We start from the raw sequence: 23,199 nt of genomic DNA on the forward strand, positions 1-23,199 counted from the left end.
GAACAGTACTCAAATGACTTTATTCATAATATGATTTTGCAATAAAAACATAAAAAGTAACATCTTTTGCCCTTATTACAACTTGCATCAAATGACCACATGGTGGCATTGTATGCCAAGTTTAACACGTCATACTAAAGGTTACTCTTCTGTTCGGATCACGGAAGGTTTTCTATCACGTTATCGGAACATACGTAAAAACCCAGACCTCCCCAAACCCCACAGATAAATACAGCAAGTCCTTCCGCGCTCACAAACACAAATAAAATCACCACTGACTGACAAAAAGACAGCTCTCTGAACCTGCAAGCGAAGTATGTGAAAATGATGCAGTATTAACCGTCGATTCATGTTTCCTCAGACTCCTGTAAATAAGACGCCCGCCGTCTACTATACATGTGTATCTGTTTAATATGACTGTCTGAAATAATTTCCTCGCCATTAGTGTTACTTTGCTGCATCCCATGCACAAAACAGAGGTTCTCCACATTTCTGCTGAAAAAAAGAAGCTTAAACCACCTGGTCTTAGCTGGTTTAACTGAGTGACAAGTGCCCACAACCACTCTAAGACTAGCTTTTCAGCACGGTTTAAATCAAATACATTAACAAATACTTGTTCATTTTGCAAATCTGCAGTCATCCCCTTGTAGTGGATAATGAGGCTACAAAAAAACAAAAACAAATGCTAGTTGTCAACTTGTAGAAATTCAACTCTGATATACAAACACACCCTGCCATGAACTCATAAATTGGCCTGAAGTAACAGTTTCAAGTTCTGATGGTCACTTTACAGTCTATGACGATAATGTGCTGATACAGGAAAAAAAAATCCTTAAAAACTGGCATTTCTTGACACAATAATTGACAAATGAATATCATATTGCATGTAAATATTGTATAAAACTATTAAAAATACAATTTAGACAATTAAGTACTTGAGTCAACAAAGCCAAAAGTGCAGAGGTACATAAATAAAAAATAACCCCCTCAAATAATAAAAAAAAAAAAAAAAAAACAGCAACAGCGACTGGGGCGCACTCTTTTAAGAGCTGCCACTCAAGTTCACCAAACTCCACCTCCTTTGGGTGTCCCACCCCCTTATGACAGGCTGACCTGAATCCAGTATCCGGTCAAAGGTTAAAGTTCACACACCAAGAACTGGGAGTCAAAAGTTCACGCACATGACACTCAAGCATTCTCTCGCTGAAAGCCGCACATATATGCTAAATCAGTACACCGTTACAAACATTTTTGTTCTCTAAGATTCAGACGAATCGACTGGAGATTCAAAACCTGTGCAAACGACACTGCCAGACTCTCGCGGGGTGAAGTTAAGGGCATGTGGTCTGCAGCTCAGGCCACGGAGCCTCTTAAAGCTATTAGCATAACAATGGACACAGAGGTGAAGTCAGTGAAGTCGAGATATAGTCGCTCTGAGACAGAGAGAGAGAGAGAGAGAGAGAGTCGGAGTCAGAAGCACAGTGAATCGACAGACTGCTGTTTCAGGGGCCACATGAGAGGAAAACAGCGCATCTCGTCCTTTTCTTTTGTCTCTCCCGCTTAGTCTAATGAATAAACCAGATATGATGACAGAAAACACAGAGATCAACACAGATTTCCAAATACTTTCACAAGCTGCACTAGCAATGCACAACATTTAAGTTCTAAGGCCCGTTTGGCGAACACATAAATGAGGATTGATACATATTGGCATACAAACTGGAATCTGCCCGGGACGATATCCAGGGATCCCACATATATAGAAGGATTGACTAAAGTCGGAGTGAAAAGATAACACTGCTGTAATTCCTAAGAGCACAAATGAGATGGTGTGAAAAAGGCACTAAGACTAGCCCTAGAGGATAAAAAGCGATACATTCATGGCGTGCGGGGCTTCCTTTTTCCGACCACAATCAAAAATACCTTGAAAAACATTGGTACAAAAATAAAATATAAAAAGGTTGCAACCCTTGATGCATCAGTGCGTATGGCTACAGGGAGACTTTTTTTTTTTGTTTGTTTCTTTCTTTCTTTCCGGTTGATTCAAATATGACCCTCCAGCAGATCTGGCCCCGTTAAGAAGAGAACTTCCTGTCCAACAGGATATTGAGGAGGAGAGAAGAAGTGTTGTAGTGTTGATTCATAGCTGCACTTCCTCCTCAAAATACTGTACGTTTCACTCCTTTTCATTATTTCCCACTGTTTTCATTTCCTGTGAACAGATTTTCACCTTTTGCAGCCCTCTCTCAGGACAAAAGAAGTGAAAAAGGGCAGCCCTCCCCCCTTCCCCCAGTCTCGGTGGACTTCCTGTCATGTGGCGGTGGCCTCCAGGTAGCTCTGTAGTTTACGGACAGTTGACTCATCCAATGAGAAAAGGTCAAAGTCAAAAGTTGTGTTGGTGACATTAAAGTGGCCGGTCTCTTCGATGAGGTTCACGATCTAGAGGCAGGAAACGGTTCAGTGGTTTTTGTTCAAAGCCTTTGCACAAACGCAAGCCATTTCAATTCACACGCAAACACCCACCTGCTGGAGAACGTTTCGCTCTCTTAACGCCATCAGTCTGCGATGAAGGTCTACCAGCTCTTCAGTGTATGCCTGGGGGGAAAAAAAAAAAAAAAAAAAAAAAGAGGAGAGGAAGATGTCAGGAACAAAAGAACAGAAAGTCTGGTTTTAAAGACAATTTTAATTATCAATAATAGCCATTATAAAATATAAGAGGCTTATATGAAAAAATAAAGACAAATCTAACAATTTAGTCAAACGTTTTCTACAAAGTCATCGCTGTAAAGATACTAATATATACAATTAGACTTAACTTTGTGCTCAGCCAAAACGATATGACCAGGAACTAATAATAGATTAATGAGACCACATATCCATATCGCCTAGAAAAGCGCAACTTTTCATTTTCCTTCGGTCTTAGTACATCATATAACTACAGAAGAGTCAAGTTTTCAATAGAAAAAATATTGAAACTGTTTGAGACTGTGTGAGATTTAATGATCTATGCTAAGCTGCAGCTAAAAGTGCTATTGCTAGACACGAAGATTGGTTGAATGGTTGGAACAAACTGTAAAACTCCACTGTTTAACTCTAGCAGAGTTGGAAAAATAGTGTACCGTATTTTAAGAGGGCAAGTTATGTGACCGCAAAACCAGTCATGCGTGTCGACTTTTGAAAATTGAAATTTATTAATCATCTGAAAGCTGAATAAATAAGATTCGCATTATTAGGATGATTTGGTTTATTAGGATGGGGCAATATTTGGCAAGGACACAACTTAAAACTGAATGTGCAAAATCATAAAAATACTGGTAAAAGTCACTTTAAAGTTGTCCAAATGAAGTTCTCTCTTTACTTAATAGCCTAATGATTTTTGGAATAAAAGAAAAATTATAATTTTTGACCCATACAATGTAATTTTGGCTACAATTTTGGGGTCCAGGGTCACGTATGTGGGCGGCAGACGACAAAGCAAGGTTTTGGAAGTTGGGTCGAAATGATCAAGGATGGTGGTGAGAGATTAAAAAAAAAGTTTGATTTACCCTTCCTACCTTGTCGTATCCCTTCTTCAGGACCTTTTCTTGTCGTAAACAAGGATCTGGACTCTTTCTGCCTGACACCTGTGTGACAAAAGGAAACGGAGAGGAATGGAACAAAAAAGATTAATAAATCAAACAGATGGACTAATGTAGAGGTTTAAAGAATGAGTAACCAAGACATTGATGTATAGCAGTGTTTTTCCAGTAAGAGTGGGCCAGTGCCTGGAGCTCCACTCCAAATCCCAGTGATCTGACTGGCAGCACCCAGTTAAACAGCATTCCACAGTCATTGATCAAAAGCTGCGTCGCCACCTCATTTTAGCGCTGGGTGCAGCGTAATCCAAGAACTAATGCCAATCGTCCATCATCCGACAGTCAACCATCAAGTTACAAAAGAGCAAAACTGTGTGTGCCACAAACCGAACGAAATGACTGAATGAATGAATAAACACACACACACACACACACACCAATTGGGTGACTGTCAAGGCTTAACTAGAAGCCGCCACAGTCCTGAGTATCAGTTCACCTTGTTGTTGGTGGTGCTGTGTTTCGGTGGCTGGGGCGGCGGGTCTCGACTGGGACGCTGCGGCCCGTCGCTGCAGTCACTCTCGCTGTCTAAACTCAGCCTGTGAAGAGCAAACATCAAAAGAGCTCAACTTCTGTGAGGAAAGTAAAGAAATTCTGTCACATACTCTACCAGTTAAATGTTTTTTAACAGGGAGCTTTTTAATGTTTTTTTTTTTTTGTAAAAGTCTCTTTAGTTCACTAAGCCTGCATTTATTTGACTCAAAGTAGAGGATAAACAGTACATTTCAAAATATTTTTACTATGTAAAATAGCTGCTTTCTATTTGAATTTATTTGTAATTTATTCTTGATTTCAAAGCTGAATTTTTTTTGTATCATTACTCCAGTCACATTACCTTTTAGAAATCATTCTGAGATCTGCTGCTCAAAAAACATTATTATTATTATTATTATATTACTACATTGAAAACAGCTGAGTACAGTTTTTTCAGCTTTCTGTGATGAATATATATACACATTACCAAAAATACTCTACCATTTTATATTATTTATAAAAGAATATGAATAATAAAATTAATAAAAGAATGTTTCTTGAACAGCAAGTTAGCACATGAGTTCTGTAGGGTCGTGTAACACTGAAGAGTGAAGTAATGATGCTGAAAATTCTCAATTAAAATTTTTATATATTCAAATAGAAAACAGTCAAAATATTTTCCTCCTTTTGCCGTATAATTTAAACAAATGTATAATGGTTTTAGAAGACATGAAATATAGTGCATAAATCACACGGACCACTTTCAATGAGTCACATGAACTATGATTTAACAATACTTTTTTGAAAATTTCCAATTTGACAGCTCCAGACTTCAATTTCAATATTAAAAAAAAAATAGATCCATAAAGGTTTGGTATTTTTAATTATAAGCTAATCTATGAAACTTTCTTGATATTTTAAATGAAATGTGATACATTTCATTTGAAAGAACAATTATAGCAAGCAATGAACACAGAAAGAAAATCCAATTCTACCATTCATCTCACACTTGCAAAATAAGTGTTTCAAAGCGGCTCAGCAACACTTGAGTGAGATGAAGAATAGAGAGAGGCGTATGAAGTGAAGTGTTTACTCTGAGCAAACAAATCCGTTCTCCGCCTCTGCTAACATTGATTACAGGGACTTAAAGCATCTGAAAGACCTGCTTAAACAAACATTGACAGGAAAGACGGAGAATGACCTGGAGTCTCGACTGGGCAGGTTGTTCTTGACTGGCGTCTCTTCGTCTGAGCTGCTATCGTCATCATCAGACTCCTCCGACTGGAGATCCGCCACCATCGAGCGCAGCGGGCCTGAAGACCGAAGTTCACAGTGAGCTTCTGCAACATTTACGGGGCTTTGATTCAACTACTTTAAAAGTGATGAAAGACTTCCTTAAGGTTAGACATCCTATTGGTTAGACAAGCAAAATGTCTCAAAATGTTCTGTGTTTTACTGGAGGTTACAAAATAAAATAAATGCCACTCATTCCTTCATTTTAAGGAAGTTCCTTGATCTGATACGTCCTTAACCCTCTACACGGTAATCGATCAAAGCTGCAGACTGTTAACCTTGAGTTAAAATGTAGTAGGGAAATCTATTTATGGATCTGAGTGCTTCTTATCAGGACACTCCCTGCAGTAAAAGAGCAGATCCTACCTTGGCCTTGTTTCTGCTGTGGCTCAAAGTCTGAATCGGAGCTGGACTCTGAGCTGGAGCTGGAAATAGATGGGCTGGAAGGTGCTGATTGCTGTGGGAAGGAGCGCACAGGACGCAATTAAAGATTTTGGTTATCACAATGTCAGCTCTAGGTCAGGCGTTGGCAACTTTTTTTAACATTTAATTTGTAGATTTTTAACAACAGAATTTATTGTTAAATCAGTAAATATTTTTGTGACCGAAATGAATAACAATTTAGAATTGTATCAAGCCATGACTTTTTTTAATTAATAAAAGGAAATGACAAATTACATTTAACACTTGGTTAAAAAAAAGGTTGCCAACACCTATTTTAACTAAATAAATGCATTATATTGTTTGTATAAATAAATGTAAGGATGGCCAACCCTCAGCTATTCTATATAAATAAATAAATAAATACACAAATTAAATTAAATTGTAATAACTTTCAAATAAAATGTAACATAATAAAAAGGAGAAAACACCTCACTTTTAAATAAATACATTGTATTGAAATAATTTAACACTTTTAAAAAGTTTACCAACCCCGACTTTAATTAATTAAATGTTATCGTGAAAGAATTGCACTGTCAAACGAATAATCGCATCCAAAATAAAAGTTTTTGTATTAATAATATATGTGGGTTTTTTTTCATTTTATATATATATATATATATATATATATATATATATATATATATATATATATATATATATATATATATATATATATATATATATATAAACCTTTTTCTTGAATATATACATGCATGTGTTTTTATTTATTTATATATACACACATAATAAATATACACAGTATACACACACATTGTTAAAATATATTTTGGATGGAATTAATCACAATAAATCGTTTGACAGGACAAAAAAAAACATTAAAGTTTACGCTTAAAATAATAAAGAAATAAAAATAAATGAATAATTCTAACCTCAGACTTAGACGAGGCCTCATCATCAGAGTTGGAGTCATCGGATTCCGGAGGCTTCTTGGACTCCTTGACCTCCTGGGTCTCTGACTTGCCCTTGGCCCAGCGGCCCTTCTCTTTAGAGGCCTTCTTATCGGCGTATCCCGAGGAGGCCGTGGAGGAAGACGCTGTTCGGGGGGAGGTGCCGGTGAACCCCCCACTGCTGGAGCCTTTTGACCCCTCTGAACCCCCCTTCTTTGGCTTCTTGACACTAGGTTTGGGCGACTCCGCATTGGAAGGTCGTTTGCTGGGTGCTTTTCCATCGGCCGCTCCACCTCCCCCTCCACCGCCCGCTGACCCGGCCCCCCCTCCTTTAGGAGACATGCCTTCCATTTTGGTCTCCTTGGCTGTCAGTTTAGGCTCCTTGAAAGCAGCTTTGGGCACGACTTTGTTCTCGTCTTTCACTTTGATCTCGGTTTTCTTAGATGACGAAGATGAAGATGAGGACGGGTCACGGCTACTTTTGCTGCTGCCGTCCCGTTCAACGTCTCCTTTGGATGTGGCTTTGCTCTCGGAGTCTTTTCGTGGCCGCTCTCGATGCTCCTTGGCCATTTTGTGGGATTTGGACACCTTGCTTCCCTCCTTACTAGGCTCCTACAGAAAAGAAACCGTGTTAACAATTAATAATATTATCTCTATTCCTCAAGTAAAACAGGAACCTGTCAGTTATCTAAGAAATGACTGTAGCAAACTAAGACAGTATTGCATTCCTGAACCCACTTTTTGAATAGAAATTTTATTTCATTGTATTTTTCTCTATGAAGCAATGATCATTTTTTCATAGTAACAACTTTTATTTCATTAATTCCATTAAAAAAGGGGAATTCATTTATTTTTTATAGTTTTTAATAAAATTAATACAATAATAATAATAATAATAATAATAATAATACATATTTAAATGAAAAACTTTTTAATTATAATGTTATTCAACAATGTTATTGTTTCCACTGTATTTTTAAACGTAGCTTCTTTCAAAAACATTTTTTTAATGTAGTAATAGGAAGTACCAAGGAATAACCATGTTTTTGGTCAAGATACACATTGTTTTATTTATATATGGATACAGATAATAATCCAACTACCTGCTTTAGAAAAGGTGTAACCGTAATATTAATATAATAATAACAATTCAGTGCCATATTGTTATCATCGGTCACCATTTACCATTGTGCATGTTAAAGACAACCAGACAACAGATTCTCTATTAGAATAAAGCATGGTGTTTGACACCTCTAACAATTAAAACCTGTCCTAACTATGATCACATAACCCATGCGTGACCTTCACACAAAGGTCATGTGCTGTATTAATGAGGCTGTGCTGAGATTAGGACTGTTAAGGATAATGGGGATGCTGGAAGACGTCCAGCTCTGGATGATCACAGTAAATCAGGAGCGAGCGGCTGACCCTCTTTACTGCACTAATGAAAGATGCTGCAGAGTGACCCAGACAAAGCACCAGTGCTCAGATATGATAAAGCGAAGGTCATTTAATAGAGATATGACACATGTCCTACATAATGGACTCTTAATTCTTACTGAAACGATTTAATCTGCTGCTTAGAAGTAAACAAAAAAAGAGAACAGAAGAAGCTGCGATCTTTAAATGTCTCTCAAAAGACTATTATAACATATCAATTGTTTATTACTAATTATTTTTTTTAGAATAACATCGTTTGAGTAAAAAATTGCTATTTGAAATTTTGGGGTTAGAGGTTTGAGAAATTTTTTATGTTATTATCCAAGGCTCCATATATTATCATCCAGAATATGAAATATTCTGATATACTATAAATAAAATAATAATAATAATAATTTAAAAAAATTACGCCATTCTTCAGTGTAACATGATCCTTCAGAAATAATTTTAATATGATATTTGGTGCTCAATGCAATAAATCATTACCAATGTTAAAAACTATTTATTTATTATTTTATTGAAATGTATGCACTTTTTAAGAGTCATTGATAAATAGAAAGTTCGAAGGCAAAGCCTTGGGATGTTTTTTGTAAAATGATGTTTTTTGATGTTTTTTATCAAATTGATGCATTTCTGACTAAATAAAAATAGAATTTTTAATTTTTACAAAAAAAATAACAAATTATCCTAAGAAACACCTTAATTTTATTTCAGAATTTTTGCTCAGTTTTTTTTCTGATTTAAAATTGTAAAAAATCATTTTACACCCGGGTGATCTCAGAACTTTTATAATAAAGAAAGACTGCATATTCTAAAATGTTTTTTCAAACCTTTGATCCTTGTGAAGTCTTGCTCTTCTTAGGGTCAGAAAAGGCAGAGAGTGGGATGGTTGGAAGCATTGGATAATCTGGGCTGGGTCTCGGGACCACCTCTGCTCCCTCTGGGACCACCATGATCTGATTTGAGCGAAAGATGAGGAGCGCATTCACCAAAAATGTACAAGAACATTGCAACAAAGAACTCCATTTCCCACAATGCTGCACTCACCCCTCCAGCCTTCACGAGCTTGCGACGGAAGTCACGAGTGGGGTTATTGAAGGTTAGTTTCTCACAGCGCAGGTGATTGACAGGTGGGTTTCCCTCCAGGTTAAGGAAGAGGTCGTAATTGAAGCACACCTTCTTTGGCTCCTCCTGTATTCAATTTTTCATCAATAAGAGATTCAACTAAATCTTCCCATACTACAGATCAGCTGAGGACAAGCGTTAAAGTGAGTCGACTAAGCAGCAACCGCAGTGATTCTAGGACTTTCACGGGCGGCACAGCCAGAGATTCATTCAAGATTCAAAAGCAAAACATCAGCAAGGATCGGAGCAGCACATCAAACCACCAGATGCACATTCTCCACCTCTCCGCATCTTTTTATCTCAGCATGCTGAAATCTGCGAGTTACTGAAAACAAGATTCGCTGAAGGTTGGGGATGTTTTTCAGACAAGATATGACAGATACAGATACGTATCACAAGCCTGCGAGTCAGCGGGTGGGCTTGCAAACGAGAGCGTAATTGTTTCGCATTATACTGTTCTGATCAGGAGGCAAATCGCTCTCCTCTGCATACTCTACTCTAAGTTGCCTGTTTAATGTCAATGGGGGGGAAGTTCACAAATGACAAGACAGAGGAAGAGAAGCTGATACTCAGATGAGTCACAGAGATAGGGGGGGGATGTTATGAATGTGAAATGTGAAAAAATAGAAATAACTAGAGAACAAGAGAGAACGGCAACAGAGGACAGAGAGCCACAGAGCTGCAGGAAGAGATATCTCACCTTGTTTTTGAAGTAAACCTCTATAGGCATCAGAAAACCAGCATATCCCGATTCCTCAACCTTGTATGGTGGCTCCTTACACACTGAAAATGAAAGAAAAACATGAATTACTTCACTAAAAAAATCTGCACGCAACAACGATATTCAGAACTATTTGAATGTGAGAGACTTATTTGTATGGCTGCATTTACTTCATACAAAATGCAGTAAAACAGTAACAAGAGTTAGTTCTCCAGCCTTTAGTGTCACACGATTACTCAGAAATCATTCTGATATGATGGTTTGGTGATTAATAAGCATTTATTTTTGGCAAACAGTTGTGCTGCTTAATATTTCTGTGAAACAGTGATACATTTTTTCAAGATTCGTTGACAAAAAGAAAGTTTAAAAAAACAGCGCTTATGCAGAAATGTTTTGTACAACATTATAGAAACGTTTTGTAACTTTTGATCAATTTAATGTTTCCTTGCTGAACAAACACAGTCATTTATTTCCAATCTCACGGACACCTGAACTATTGAACATTTTGGTTATTTAAAGTTTTATAATGACATTAATAAAGTGGTTTCACATTTTTATTGGAGCTTTCATTTACAAACACGAAAATGAAGGCTTTGCTCATGAATATTAATTACGTTACATCACGTTTGCCCAGTAGGCCTAACTGATTGGCTGAAAGGCACATGCTGTTAAGTGCGCACTGATCAGCTGCCAATTCGAGAATCCTACCACGGTGAAGACGCGGTCATGAATATTTATTAAAATGACTTGACTGGACACTCCAGGAAGGTTACCAAGCAACATCTGCACGACCCATTTAATATTCGCGAACTGTAAATTAATTTTGCCAACAAATCTTGGAATCAGCGTTTCAAATCACCGAAACACTGTGAAAGAGCGAAAAAATAAATACATTTTCCATATTCATCCCTCCATTCAAATCATCATAAAGTAATGCGAACATAAAATGCGAACTCCGATCTTAGACCATCACTGTTAATCCAAGACATGCGAGAAGTTAAACGGGTTGATGTTTAATCCGCTGACATGTTTAATCATTTCTCCAGTCATCCGAGGCTGTTTATTTGTAGCCTTCGGTATTGATTTAGTATCAACACCACAGTACTAGAAGCTGGTGCGGTACAAAGCCAAAACCTTAATATCGAGGCAACCTATAAATATTACAAGAAAGAAGCATGCCGTTCCTTATGATATGCAATGTGCCGCACGGATCTCACGCACGCTGGTTTCTGAAGATTGAACTGTGAGGAGTGTGATATCTCATTTGTGAAGTTGTGAAATTTACCCCTCTTGGGTTTTGGAAAGCTCTCGTGCAGCCGGAAGACGACTTTATCCACAAAGTGCTGAATGTCGCTGTTCTCAGGGCCTCGCACAAACACCATCCAGTCGTGGGTGAAGCCCTCTGATGTCACCTTCTTCCTCAGCTGGGCCCTGTGACCCAGCTCAAGCTTTACCTGAACCGTGCACTGCAAACAGAGAAACACGTATTAATTCAATGTCTCGGTGCGGCCGGGTTCAGCTGAAGTTCAGGAGAGAAGAGCAGCGGACACTTTCATTGTAATGCATAATTACAGACTACTACAAATCTGTCGTTCGATATAAAGTAGTTGTTTTTTTATTACATATATAATAATAACGTTTTCATGAAATAATTTCGTTATAAAATGTTACAAATTGTTTGTTCCAAGTTAAAAATGCTTTTTATTGACAAGGCACAGTTTTAATTGTTCTGTCAGTCAATAAATCACAGTGGAGTAAGTTTTTTGGGCACAAAATGAGCAAGAAAATCCATTTTAAAAACCAATGAATACCAGAGCGACAGTTTCTGAAAATTCAGCTTTGCCCTCACAGGATCGAATGACATTAACTTACAACAATCTTTTGTATAATTTCACAATATTATATTAATGTTTTCTGTATTTTTTCATCAAATGAACACAGTCTTGGTGAGCATAAGATACTTTATTTTAATTAACTAGCCCAAAATTGCCTATTTCATTATGGTAAGGATTATATAAATATTTTAATAGAAAATGTTTAAATACTAATATTAATAAAATTATTTATTAATGTTTTATATAAATATCTGTATTTTTCAATATGCTTATTGCATGTTTTTATTTTAAAATATGAATCACGTATTGTTATTTTAAAAAATATATAGTTTGTAGTATAATGGTGCTTTTTGGGAATGAGACTTTTGTGCACTCCTAAAAAAATTAATATGTCCTTGAGGATTATATTACATTAATAAATCATCAAGCTGTAGGCTATTTTCTTTCCAAGAAGACCGTTTTAATTGAACGAATTCATACAGATGAAAACTGCTATCAATATAGCAGAGGTGAGTTACTAAAAAAGGCCTCTAGGCACCAAAATCTGAGTAAGAATACCTTTCATACACATGCTCAAGCTAATCATCTGCATCATCGGCTGGTTCTGCCAAATGGCCAGAAAAAGCCATCAAGGGAATTCCTTGAAAAGCAGCCAGGAAAAATGAACAGTGCCCACTCAGGGTGGAGACGGGCCAGACCGGGTTCAGGTGCCCAGAGATGCTCAGCTGCTGTCGGCTCAAGTCCCTGAACTAGTAGGCAGAGTAAAGAACAAAACTGAGATGTGCTTTTTGGACTTTTCTGAAAGATTGTTAGCATCAGGACGAGTGGAAGGAAAATCTTATTGGTCGGCGTCCGGCCCGTCACCATAACGCACTTTAACTCTCTACGCTGGCCAACGCTCCCACTTCCCAGATGCCAAATCCTGCCAGGCATCAGAATAACCCCTGTGATCCCATCTCTCATTCGCTCACCCTCAAACCCCAGCCGAGTCACATATATAGACAGACAGCGAGACAAAAGCCTGGCTACTGGCTACCATCAACGGCAAGAACCGCGCAGCTTCAATCCGCTCTTTTGCCATTTGTAATTTGTCACAGCAACAGCAGCTTGCCTTGAGGTAACGATTACAAACGCTACCGACATTAAAGGCTGTTCCACCCCGCCTGAGAGGAACATGACCACCCGAATATGAAGACGATATGGGACAGATAGGAGACGTACACAATAAGAGGTTCAACACATGACCACGTTAATCCCGGTGAGGAGGGGGTAAAAGATCAAAAGACCTTTTTGAAAAGGAGCAGATTAAACAGAAGGACAGGCAAACACTGCTGGCTCCTGGCCTCACAGGACACACTCACCCACATCACGTTTTGTTAGAAAACACAAAAGTGGCGGACTGGATTTCTCTCAGGTCACTGCTATGATACAGATTATCAGTCAAGCACGGTAAAAAATACAAGCAGGTCACGTGGAAGCCAACAGGCAAACGACAAAACAACAAGTCTCTAAAGAGGTGCCGCGATGCTGTTGTCAAGGATCGGAAAACATGAATGATTTCAAGAAAATCTTTTATTACTTCGGAAGTGGAGGGACCAAACTGAAGTCTACAACTTGCCTTTTTAAAAATCGCACTAAATTAAGAGATCTGTGATTAAATGAAGCTATTTTGGTTTGAGATTTGTCATCATCGCGCATACGTATTAGCTAAATTAGCAGCCTAAAGCTGGATCAAGCAAGTTAAAAGGACAAAAACAATACAACTGACCTAATGGCTAATGGAAGTTTTAGTTGGATAAGCAAGTCATTAATATTAAATAGTTAAAACTAAAAGCAGTAATATGAAACAAAAAGTTATGTTTTTTTCTTTACATAGAGACGGCTTTGTTAAGACAGTATTACTGTTATGCTAGTTTGTTTTATAAATTTGATAGAACATAAAAAACAAGCAATAACTTGACTAATACATATATTTATAAGACAATTATTGAATAAAATATATTTAAAATGGCAGTGGTATTTTAAGTCATAATACTGGTACGCTGAACTGAAACTGGTAAACTGGTATAATAAAATAGTTTGCAATATAATACAGATAATGTTTAAATATAATATTAAATAGTTTATAATAATACATATTTCGTAGCAGCAAATGCAATTAACCTACTGCAGACCACAGCCACAAGGCAGAAGGTGTAAAAATAGCCAGAATGTTAATGCAATGATATTCATCTACAGCATATGATCACTGCTGCTGCTCATAAATCATATTGCATAAAAAGGGCAATTAATTAGCCTTGGAAGAAGACAGATTCCCGCTTCAGGAGCCCATCAGGAACCCCCACCCTCAGAGCAGACCTGTGCAATGCCCTCAGCCCTCAGTCAGGAACACTAGTGCATGAAAATGCATGTTCCTCATTTCCTCTAATAAAAGCCGCAGACTGTAGTGACTCCCGGGCCAGAGAAACACAGGACAAAAACATTCTCCTTTGTGTTTCTGCTGCTTGCTGCACGCACGACTTGCCCGCTGCAAAAGCTGGCGCACGCATCCAGCCCTTTAGGCTGAGCTGATGTCCCCAAATACCGATGTAGCTTTAATATGCGTGGCCAGCTCGAGTCAGATAGCTGAGAGGAGGGAGGAGGGAGGGGGTTATATGGGTCCGATCCGCTGCTTTCACGAGCCCCAAGTGTCCACATTCAGTTGCAATGGTGGATTTCTCTAAGCGCGCGCTTACAAAAGTTGACTTCACTCTATGCAACAGCAAAAGCGTTTCATACTCTACCTGATTCTCCATAGTTCGCCGGCCTGATGAAGGTCCTGTTTATTTACAGAAGGCTTTTGAGCGGCTGCTCCCGACTCCTCATTGTGTGTCAATTCCAGCCCAAAACCGGAAACTAGACGGTTCCCCTCCCCTCTCCGGACCTCTGGCATGCACCCAAAACAGAAAGCGCTTGTGGCCAATCGGATGCCGTCTAGGATGCGCTTTACGCCAGCCAGCCAATCGCGAAGCACAGGGGCGGGACTTCCCACGGGCTGTCTGTACTGGTAGGTAATAATTAGAGATTAGCCGAACCGATAGGATGTTTTTGTTTTTGCGGTCTAGTAGCGCTGCTTAGCATTCTGTTATTTTTCCATGAATCATTTTTTAATTTTGTCTTTGAAAACAAAGCAAGTTACGCACAGCTGTGTTGTGATTGGTTGGTTGAGGGCATGCCTCTGTTCTGTGTTTAATTAGGGGGATTACAATAAATAATTAATGCTTAGTGATTTTACTTGTCATTTGAAAGCACTAATTTAATATACGAGTGACTGGGGCTAGTTGTCACACTTTTTACTGTAGTATATAGGGTATTTTGCTGAATATGCACTAATAAAGCCTTGGCTACAATGAACCCCGTTGACGCAATAGCAGGGCATGTTGTCAAAATGGATTTGAATAGGTTAATTTAAATTGTAACAATTATAAAATACTCAAAACAAGCAGCAGCATCATTGGTTTAGTTTCTCTCTAGTTTTTGACTATTATTTTGGTGTGTCTCATGGTGGTACAATAAATGAATCACATCCAATGCATGTCCCAGCAATCATAATTTATATAAAAATAAGCCACAAATAATTAGTTTTATGTCACATAAGTCTTTTCCACAGTGTTGTCATTGAACAGTACGCCATCATCAATATTCACAATTTCATACACTGAGGTGGAAGTTAGAAGTTAAAATAGTTTTTTAACGAAACACAGTAAAATAACAAAAATGCCACATCAAAATGATACATAATCCCCAAACGTCTGCACCATTTGCTGTGGGAAAATCATTTCAGAAAGTGACATCTCACATCAGACAGGCGGCATGACTTCCTCTGAACAGACTATGAATCGAGCATTGATATTTTCTTTTACAATTAGTATTCAAGTTTCACCCATGAATCAAACGGTTGCTTATAACAATTTTCTCAGTTAACAAGAAAATCAAGTAAAATTCAGAATGCTTTGTACAAACATTCAATCTAGTCACAACAGTGCAAATATCTGTTTTCACATAACAACACCATGTTGTTTGTAAAGATGAGAATATGAACGGTCACTTGCATAGAAACATTCACACTCATACTTCAGTTTCTGTGAGAAATATGAAGAAAGCTCCAGAAACTGCAACAACTCAGCACAGCATTTGTTTCATATAAGTTTCTCTTCAGAGTTCACATAACGTACAGTGTCTGATCTAGGATCAGCTCCTTCCTGCCCATATAAATGTATTCACCATTTTGGAAATGTAAAGGCTGGTCCTGAATCAGCGTTACTCCAAGCTTTAAACATGCCTGTTAACATCTTTTCTGTGTCTTTGTGGTGCCCTTGAGGACTATGTAAGGAAGTCCAATGGACCAGTTATTCCGTGGCCAGTACTGCAGGTCAGGTAGGGAATAAGGGATCTCCAAACTAGCGTCCAGGTAAGCGACCAAAGTACTAGCATAAGCTGTGGCCACCACAATCAGAATGTGCCTGAGCAGAGGGGCAGAGAAAAAGAGAATAAGCATGACAGTCTATAAGTCTGGAAAATGAGCTTTAACCCTATGAAACCCATATAAAATGAGTCCACTGTATTTACACTTAAAAATCTATAAATGAAATGCATAAAATGTATATTATATTTGTGTATCATATCATATATACACACAGGGGTTGGACAATGAAACTGAAACACTGGCCAATTTACTGTGGGAGGTTTCATGGCTAAATATGACCAGCCTGGTGACCAATCTTCATTGCAGTCCACCAGTAAGAGCAAAGTGTGAAGGTTCAATTAGTATAGTAATAGCGCGGTTTTGCTTAAAATATTGCAGTGCACACAACATTATTGGTGATATATCTGACTTCAAAAGAGAACATGTTGGTGGTGCACGTCTTGGGCTGTGGACAATGTGAAACATGTATTGTTCACTGATGGGTCCACCTTCACGGTCTTTCTCACATCTGGGAGAGTTACGCTGTGGAGTAGCCCCAAAGAAACGCACCACTCAAACTGTTGCCTGCCTAGAGTGAAGCATGGGGGTGGATCAGAGATGGTTTGGGCTGCAATATCATGGCATTCCCTAGCCCTAATACTTGTGCTGGATGGACTACTGAACCATTCTGGAGGACCATGTCAAACAGGCGGTACCGTGTATCAGGATGATGATGCGCCAATACACACAGCAAGACTGGTGACAGAGTGGTTTGATGAATATGAATGTGGAGGCCATGGGAGATGTTCAACTTCACTGTCACCAGATCTAAATATTATTGAGCCACTTTGGGGTGTTTTGGAGGAGCAAGTCGGGAAACGTTGCTCCTCCAACATCACGTAGTGACCTGGCCACTATTCTGCAAGAAGAATGGCTCTGATTCCCTCTGGCCACTGTGCAGGACTTGTATCTGTCATTCCCCGGATGAACTGATGCTGCATTGGCCACAAAAGGAGGCCCTACACCACACTAATGAATTATTGTTGTCTAAAACCGGGCATTTTAGTTTCATTATCCAACCCCTGTATATGTATATAAATTAACAATATGTAACTTATGTGGACTTAGTAACAATTAAAAATATAAAAAAAAATTATAGCCTTTAAATTATTAAAAAAAGGCATACAGAAGATTGAATACACAAAAGTGAAAATTCAGAGGTCTTCGAATTTTGTTCATCAAACGTGACGGTGTAGGCTTTAGGGTGTGCAGTGGGATATCATGGCTCACTCACCAGATACCATGCAGATAACAGAAGTCCAGTTTCTGCCAGAAGCTGCAGCCAAAGCGATCGCTAATCCAGCAGGAGATAGCCAGAACCCACAGGCCAATGGACGCCCAGGCCAGACGCAGCACTCTCTCATCTGTGCAACTGTTGAGAAATAGATCCGTTTTGCATGAGTGTGAAAGTAAGCAACAACAAAAATCTTGTATAGCAGCCTTTATAGTCTTGAAATGGATAAACAGTAACTAAAGCAACATCTGAATGAATGCACACTTTACCTCCTTAATTCCACAAACAGAGAGTAGAGGATATGGATGGCGAAGCAGTTGAGGGCGTAGGCATTGGCTGTAGGTTTGACAAAAGAGGACAGAGTGCTTATGACAGTGATGATCAGGACCATATGACAGAAGGATTTCCTAAAACAAACAAAACACAAAAAGACAGACCAAACTTTAGACTAAAGATAGTCTGGGGTGAAACAGATCCTTCTCCATTGACAGGCTACACTTATTTGATAAAAATTTCTGTAAAAACATTTTAAATTGTAATAACATTTCAGTAACTTTTTCATTTTAATGTACATGAAAATGTCATTTATTGCAGCAGGAATGAAGCTGTTTTTTTCTAAAATGTTAATTTGCTGCTCAAGTAATGAAAACCGTTGCTGGTTAGTATTAACTAATAAATCTTTCTAACTATAATGAATTATTAACTGATGCTCAAAAATACCGACCACCCAAGCATTTTTATAGTAAACATAATTTTCCTAAATTTAAAACTGAATTGAATCTAGATAGCAACCATTTAAATATTAATACAAGGCTGGTTGGACCCCACTGAGAAAGCACTGTGGAAAGCATTTCTCCCACAGCGAGATCAGAATATCATGCTGCAAGTTAAACGGGGTTACTGTTACACAAATGAAGGACTGTAAATGGATACTTTAATTGCTCCTCTTCTGAGGAGGAAGACGAGTTCATGCCATTACATAGAAACGGACTGTATAGAATTTGCTACCTGTCCTTAATAAAAGAAGGGAAGTGTCTCCGCGGAAACCACAGGGAGTAACCAAGGGCCAAGACCCACAGGATTGACAGCTCATCCAGCATCTGGCCCATAAAGCTCAGAGTCATGTGAAAATACATGGAGAAGATACCTGAAGAGAAAGAAACAGACCATGGTCAAAAGGGATGTGAATACAGTTAAAGTTATAAGTTAATAAGTTATGTAAATACCATAAAACCTGATTTAATAAGGAATAAGTGGTTTTAAGCAAAACATGATTTTGGTTTTCCCAATTTTCCTTGCTTTCCTTTTAAATAATTCTCTAGATTGTCAGCATATTCAGTGTGTGCATGTCAAATGTTCATTGAAAAATACAGATTTTTTAATTATTATTTTATTATTAATTATTACTTATGTTTTTTTTTAAACATTTTCTTTTCATTTCTAATGTATTAATTTGCGATGTAAACCCATTTTGTGTTACTAGCCATTTGTTCTAGCCTCATTTTGCCACCAACATACATAAAAATAAATTTCATTCATTCATATATTTGAATTATTGGATTTCTAGAAGTTTGACCTTGCTATTGAGCCATACTGCCCTCTTCTGGATTGTTAATGCCACAACCCCTTTACAGATCGAACAGTCACACTTGCCTACAAAGACCATCATGATCCAGACCAGGTGCACAGCCAGGTTCCTTTCCTTGGCATATGGGTGTAGCAAGTAAAGCATTATGGGTGAGATCACAAAGAATATAAAACTGCTCATCTGAAAGAGGTAGAAAACACGTATTAGTGAATCAGCCAGACACACAAACTCAAATCCTATCCGATGACGACTCCAAATGTGCTTTTTGACTTTTAACTAGTGTAGGATCACATAAAAAACTAGATTTGGCTGAACTGTACGGAATTAAGCCTCTGTTGAGCACATAAATAGGTGTAACATTGTGCCTGAGTCACTGTAGATGTGTCATTACTGTGGGTGTAGTTTCTGGATGAAACCACGGCACTTTGAACATTATCGTATGAAGTCTGCAGCAATTAGAGTAGTTAACATTTAACAGTATTTTGAACAGGACTCCTCTAGTGTTAATGGCTGGATTAAGAATGATTCGCAGTCACTAGAACGTAAAAGGGTTTCGCGCCTCATCTGTCATGTTCGTACCGTGTTGAAATATTCCACAACATTCTCTGAATGTTTATAGTTGTCCTCACACCAGTCCACTTCAGAGCTCTCGTAGGCAAACACACCTGCCATTTTGTCAAAGGATGGGAATGACGGGATCCCTGAGGGAAAGAGAGAGTTTTATAAATCACTGTAATGACACATCTAAAATCTGTGGCTTAAATCTCTGTGTTAAAGAACAAAACACTTGCCATGGTGCTAAAGCTTGTTGTCTTTACAGGGAGGAGTGTTCTAGACTCTATTGTGACAGAATGGAGCTACTGAACAAAAGGTAGATCTGTGCCTTTCTGGAGGCTCTGGTAGATTTGTAGGCATGCCAGTTTTATTAAAGGATAAGGGGATGTTAACAAAGAACAGGTTTTGTAATCCATTGGACTGTTTTCCACTTGTTTTTAATAAACGGGCGTCTTAAAAGCCGTTCACACAGAACACATTTTTGCATTCTAAGGTTTGACCATTAAATGCTGCACTCAAAATAAAATGCGTTTTGTTAAAATAATATTTTCAATGCAAACACATTTTTGTGTGAATGCCCTGTTGGAGGCTATTCACGCTAAATGTGTTTTTGTGTTTAAAATCGGGAAATGCTAGAAAGTGAAATGTAAAAAAAAAAAAAAAAACTAACTTTTTAACTAACTTTTTAGTTGTTGATAAAGAAAAAGGTGAAAATCCAATTGCTAAACACATACGTTTACATATAATGTTTACGTCATAGAAAAGCAGTACAGTAAAATGCAAAAATATGTTCTGTGCAAACAACCGCTTAAGAGTTGTTACATTTGTCAACTTTTTGCAGCCTCTCAACAAAAAAGCGTTCCAAAAATGCATTGCACATGTTACAGTGAGTCCAAGTCTAGGGCAATCAAATAGTTCATAGCAATTAATCACATCCAAAATAGTTTGTGTTTACATAATAGATGTGTGTGCACTGTGTTTGTGGGCCTGTACGTTCAAAAAAAATGTATATACGTTTATATGATATTATAAATAAATATAAATGTGTCATATATACATGCATGTATGTGTGTGTCTATTTATATATACACAAAATAAATATACACAGTACACACCCCATATTATGAAAATTAAACTTATTTTGGATGAGACTAATCACGTTTCATCGTTTGACAAAAAAAAAAAAAAAAAAGCAGCTGGGCCTGTTAAATAAAACAAGTTTACCAAATAAGCCAGGTTTATTTCAGTTAGTCTGACTTATTTTGAACCAGTTCAACTGTCAGTAAGTCAGACTAACTGAAATAAACTTGTTTGATGAATAGGTCCTATGTTGAACTGTTTCGGTCGAACCTGCTTTTAACGAACGAGTGATTTAGTGACTCGTTCACGTCACACGAAATGAATCTTTTTAGAGAACATATCAAAAGATTCGACTCAGTGGGATCATCCGAAATCCGTTTTACTCTAATAGACTAAAACGGTCAGGTTTCTCTTGCCTAAGCAGTTTTAGCATGTAGGTGTAGTAAAAATGACTTCCAGTGACCCCACAACCCACAGGTATTGTTGCTATATTAAACACCATGTGACATTTTCTGAGCTCACAAAGTTTACAGTTGGCCGATGTCAGTCATTTACAATTTATCTTTGTTGATTTGAATTTTACTAGTTACAGTGTGCATAACGACATATCTGTCGTTTTAAATCAATACGTATTTAAACAAGCTCGCGGGCTACCTGAACAATATCTTAAAACCAACAGGATCATGCATCACATTTAAACACCGGATCTGTGGTCTTGTAAGTATATCATTACCCCGCGGAGCACGGATCATTCACCCGGGAAAAGTCAATCCTCTGGATAATGAATTAATTGGTAGGTGAGCGCAGCACAGACATACAGAGAAAGCAAACAAATACTGCAATAAACGAAACGCTACCGTGCTTGTCTTACAGAAAGTCTCTCAAATCGATAAAAACCCAACGAACAGACGTTTAGATAAAAAAGCAATAAACTACCGCTTACCTCTCCAAAGCGCATCCGTAGCGGCGCGCTCCATGTGTCAGGTTTAAGTAGGGGAGAAATGTCCCCGATCCTGTTACTCGGGTCTCGCGTTGTGACATCACCTGGAGAGTTCAGGTGAAACCCAGCGAACGGTAGCATTCCTCATTGTGCCAATGTATAGTGAAGCTGTCAGCTCGTTATGCGGACAGACCTGAAACGTACCGTTTTACCAGAGAACGACCGGCACGCGCCCGCCTCCAGCGCGAGCTGCAGCACAAGATCAACGAGCTGAGGTTAAGTTTACCTGCACCTCACCGGGCGACCATTTTACGCCCATTCAGCTTATTAACCGCAAAATATTTACAGTTTCATTATTTAATGCCTTCACTTAAACTTAAAATGAAAAAGGTGACCTTAAACAGAACATCAGTGGTTACTATGGTGGTAACCGTAGTTGCTCTGTTGACATGTCCACACTTGTTACAAATGTAAAATTTTGTCCTATATCTTTCACTATCTATTCTATTTTTTTCCCTTCATTTTTGTGTTTGTTTTTATTTTTTCCACTCCCCATTAAGTGGCCATATATATGCACATTTTAAAGTCCATGAGGGTGGATTCCATTTAATCTATTGACAACTCTGTGTTAATAAATATGGCTATAGTTTTGTAAATATTAGTCAAATACATGTCAGCCAGAGGCAGTGTACCTCCCTCTGTTGGGCCTAGTTTTCCCCAAGGTCCCTGCCACCCATGGCTTGCTCACTAGAAGTTTGTGAGGCTCTGTTTTGGAACAATGTGTTACGTGTTGTTAAAAGGCTCTATGCAAATAAATATAAATTCAATGAAATTAAATGAAACAGAAACCAGTATTTTGGTTAAAATGGTTATAATGTGATTAAAAACAAACATACAAAAGGTAATTTTCTCTGTTGTCCTGATGTTAAAAAACGAAAAGAAACATGACTTGTGTAATCAAGCTGTTCAAGGAGATGCAATTTTAATCATTTTAAAGCTGTAACATATATATATATATATATATATATATATATATATATATATATATATATATATATATATATATATATATATATATAATGTCTCTGTACACCTGTCAATCTGAACTCACCTGTTCAACCAGTCCTCCCACCCACCTGCGAAGAACACGTTTTTCTGTCATTCACTCTTTGTGCCAGGGGCTAATAACCTCTATTCTACTGCAAATACAAGCCAAATATCACATCAAATGCATGTACCATGGGGGAAACGTCTCCATTGTAAAGTAATTTAGGCTTGTCTCCAGTTTACGATTCCAAGTTTTCACTGCTTCAAAAAGTAATGACTAAATACTTCCAGATGCAAAGTTGATCAGACTCCCCACTGAACAAAGCTCAGTCTAATTATCACATTTTATCAGACATATATAAATGTGGCTGAAATATTA

The 23,199-nt window shown here is 37.9% G+C and overlaps 2 protein-coding genes across 3 annotated transcripts; both read right to left on the reverse strand.

The window, feature by feature from the left end:
• Window position 1: 1 nt before the first annotated feature.
• Window positions 2-14,781, reverse strand: mllt1a (MLLT1 super elongation complex subunit a). Of its 2 annotated transcripts, none has more exons than XM_043246038.1 (12): window positions 14,656-14,781; window positions 11,323-11,503; window positions 10,017-10,099; window positions 9,239-9,382; window positions 9,022-9,147; window positions 6,734-7,363; window positions 5,766-5,856; window positions 5,308-5,419; window positions 4,072-4,171; window positions 3,555-3,623; window positions 2,524-2,595; window positions 2-2,439 (listed from the first exon to the last, which is right to left on the reverse strand). In XM_043246038.1, the coding sequence occupies exons 1-12, from the start codon at window positions 14,665-14,667 to the stop codon at window positions 2,311-2,313; spliced, it is 1,749 nt and encodes a 582-aa protein (XP_043101973.1). In that variant the 5' UTR covers window positions 14,668-14,781; the 3' UTR covers window positions 2-2,310. The 2 variants fall into 2 exon arrangements, with proteins under 2 accessions (XP_043101973.1, XP_043101972.1); XM_043246037.1 differs by having other exon boundaries at window positions 3,546-3,623.
• A 667-nt stretch (window positions 14,782-15,448) lies between these two features.
• acer1 (alkaline ceramidase 1) lies at window positions 15,449-22,083 on the reverse strand. Its single transcript, XM_043246366.1, has 7 exons — window positions 21,777-22,083; window positions 19,778-19,899; window positions 19,264-19,378; window positions 18,619-18,757; window positions 17,880-18,017; window positions 17,611-17,748; window positions 15,449-16,374 (listed from the first exon to the last, which is right to left on the reverse strand). Exons 1-7 carry the CDS (start codon window positions 21,808-21,810, stop codon window positions 16,197-16,199), a joined length of 864 nt encoding a protein of 287 aa, XP_043102301.1. The 5' UTR covers window positions 21,811-22,083; the 3' UTR covers window positions 15,449-16,196.
• Between the last annotated feature and the right edge of the window lie 1,116 nt (window positions 22,084-23,199).

This window comes from Puntigrus tetrazona, chromosome 8 (assembly GCF_018831695.1).
Source record: "Puntigrus tetrazona isolate hp1 chromosome 8, ASM1883169v1, whole genome shotgun sequence".
NCBI lineage: Eukaryota > Metazoa > Chordata > Actinopteri > Cypriniformes > Cyprinidae > Puntigrus > Puntigrus tetrazona.

Excerpts from the sequence above, each read along its gene's own strand:
- acer1 (XM_043246366.1), bottom strand. The coding sequence starts at position 21,810 with ATGGAGCGCGCCGCTACGGATGCGCTTTGGAGAG. Across the intron at positions 19,900-21,776 it reads TACGGATGCGCTTTGGAGAG|GGATCCCGTCATTCCCATCC; the intron begins GTAAGCGGTAGT and ends TCTTTCCCTCAG. Across the intron at positions 19,379-19,777 it reads TTGTGGAATATTTCAACACG|ATGAGCAGTTTTATATTCTT; the intron begins GTACGAACATGA and ends TACCTCTTTCAG.
- mllt1a (XM_043246037.1), bottom strand. Across the intron at positions 10,100-11,322 it reads CTTTCCAAAACCCAAGAGGG|TGTGTAAGGAGCCACCATAC; the intron begins GTAAATTTCACA and ends TTTCATTTTCAG. Across the intron at positions 7,364-9,021 it reads AGACTTCACAAGGATCAAAG|GAGCCTAGTAAGGAGGGAAG; the intron begins GTTTGAAAAAAC and ends TCTTTTCTGTAG.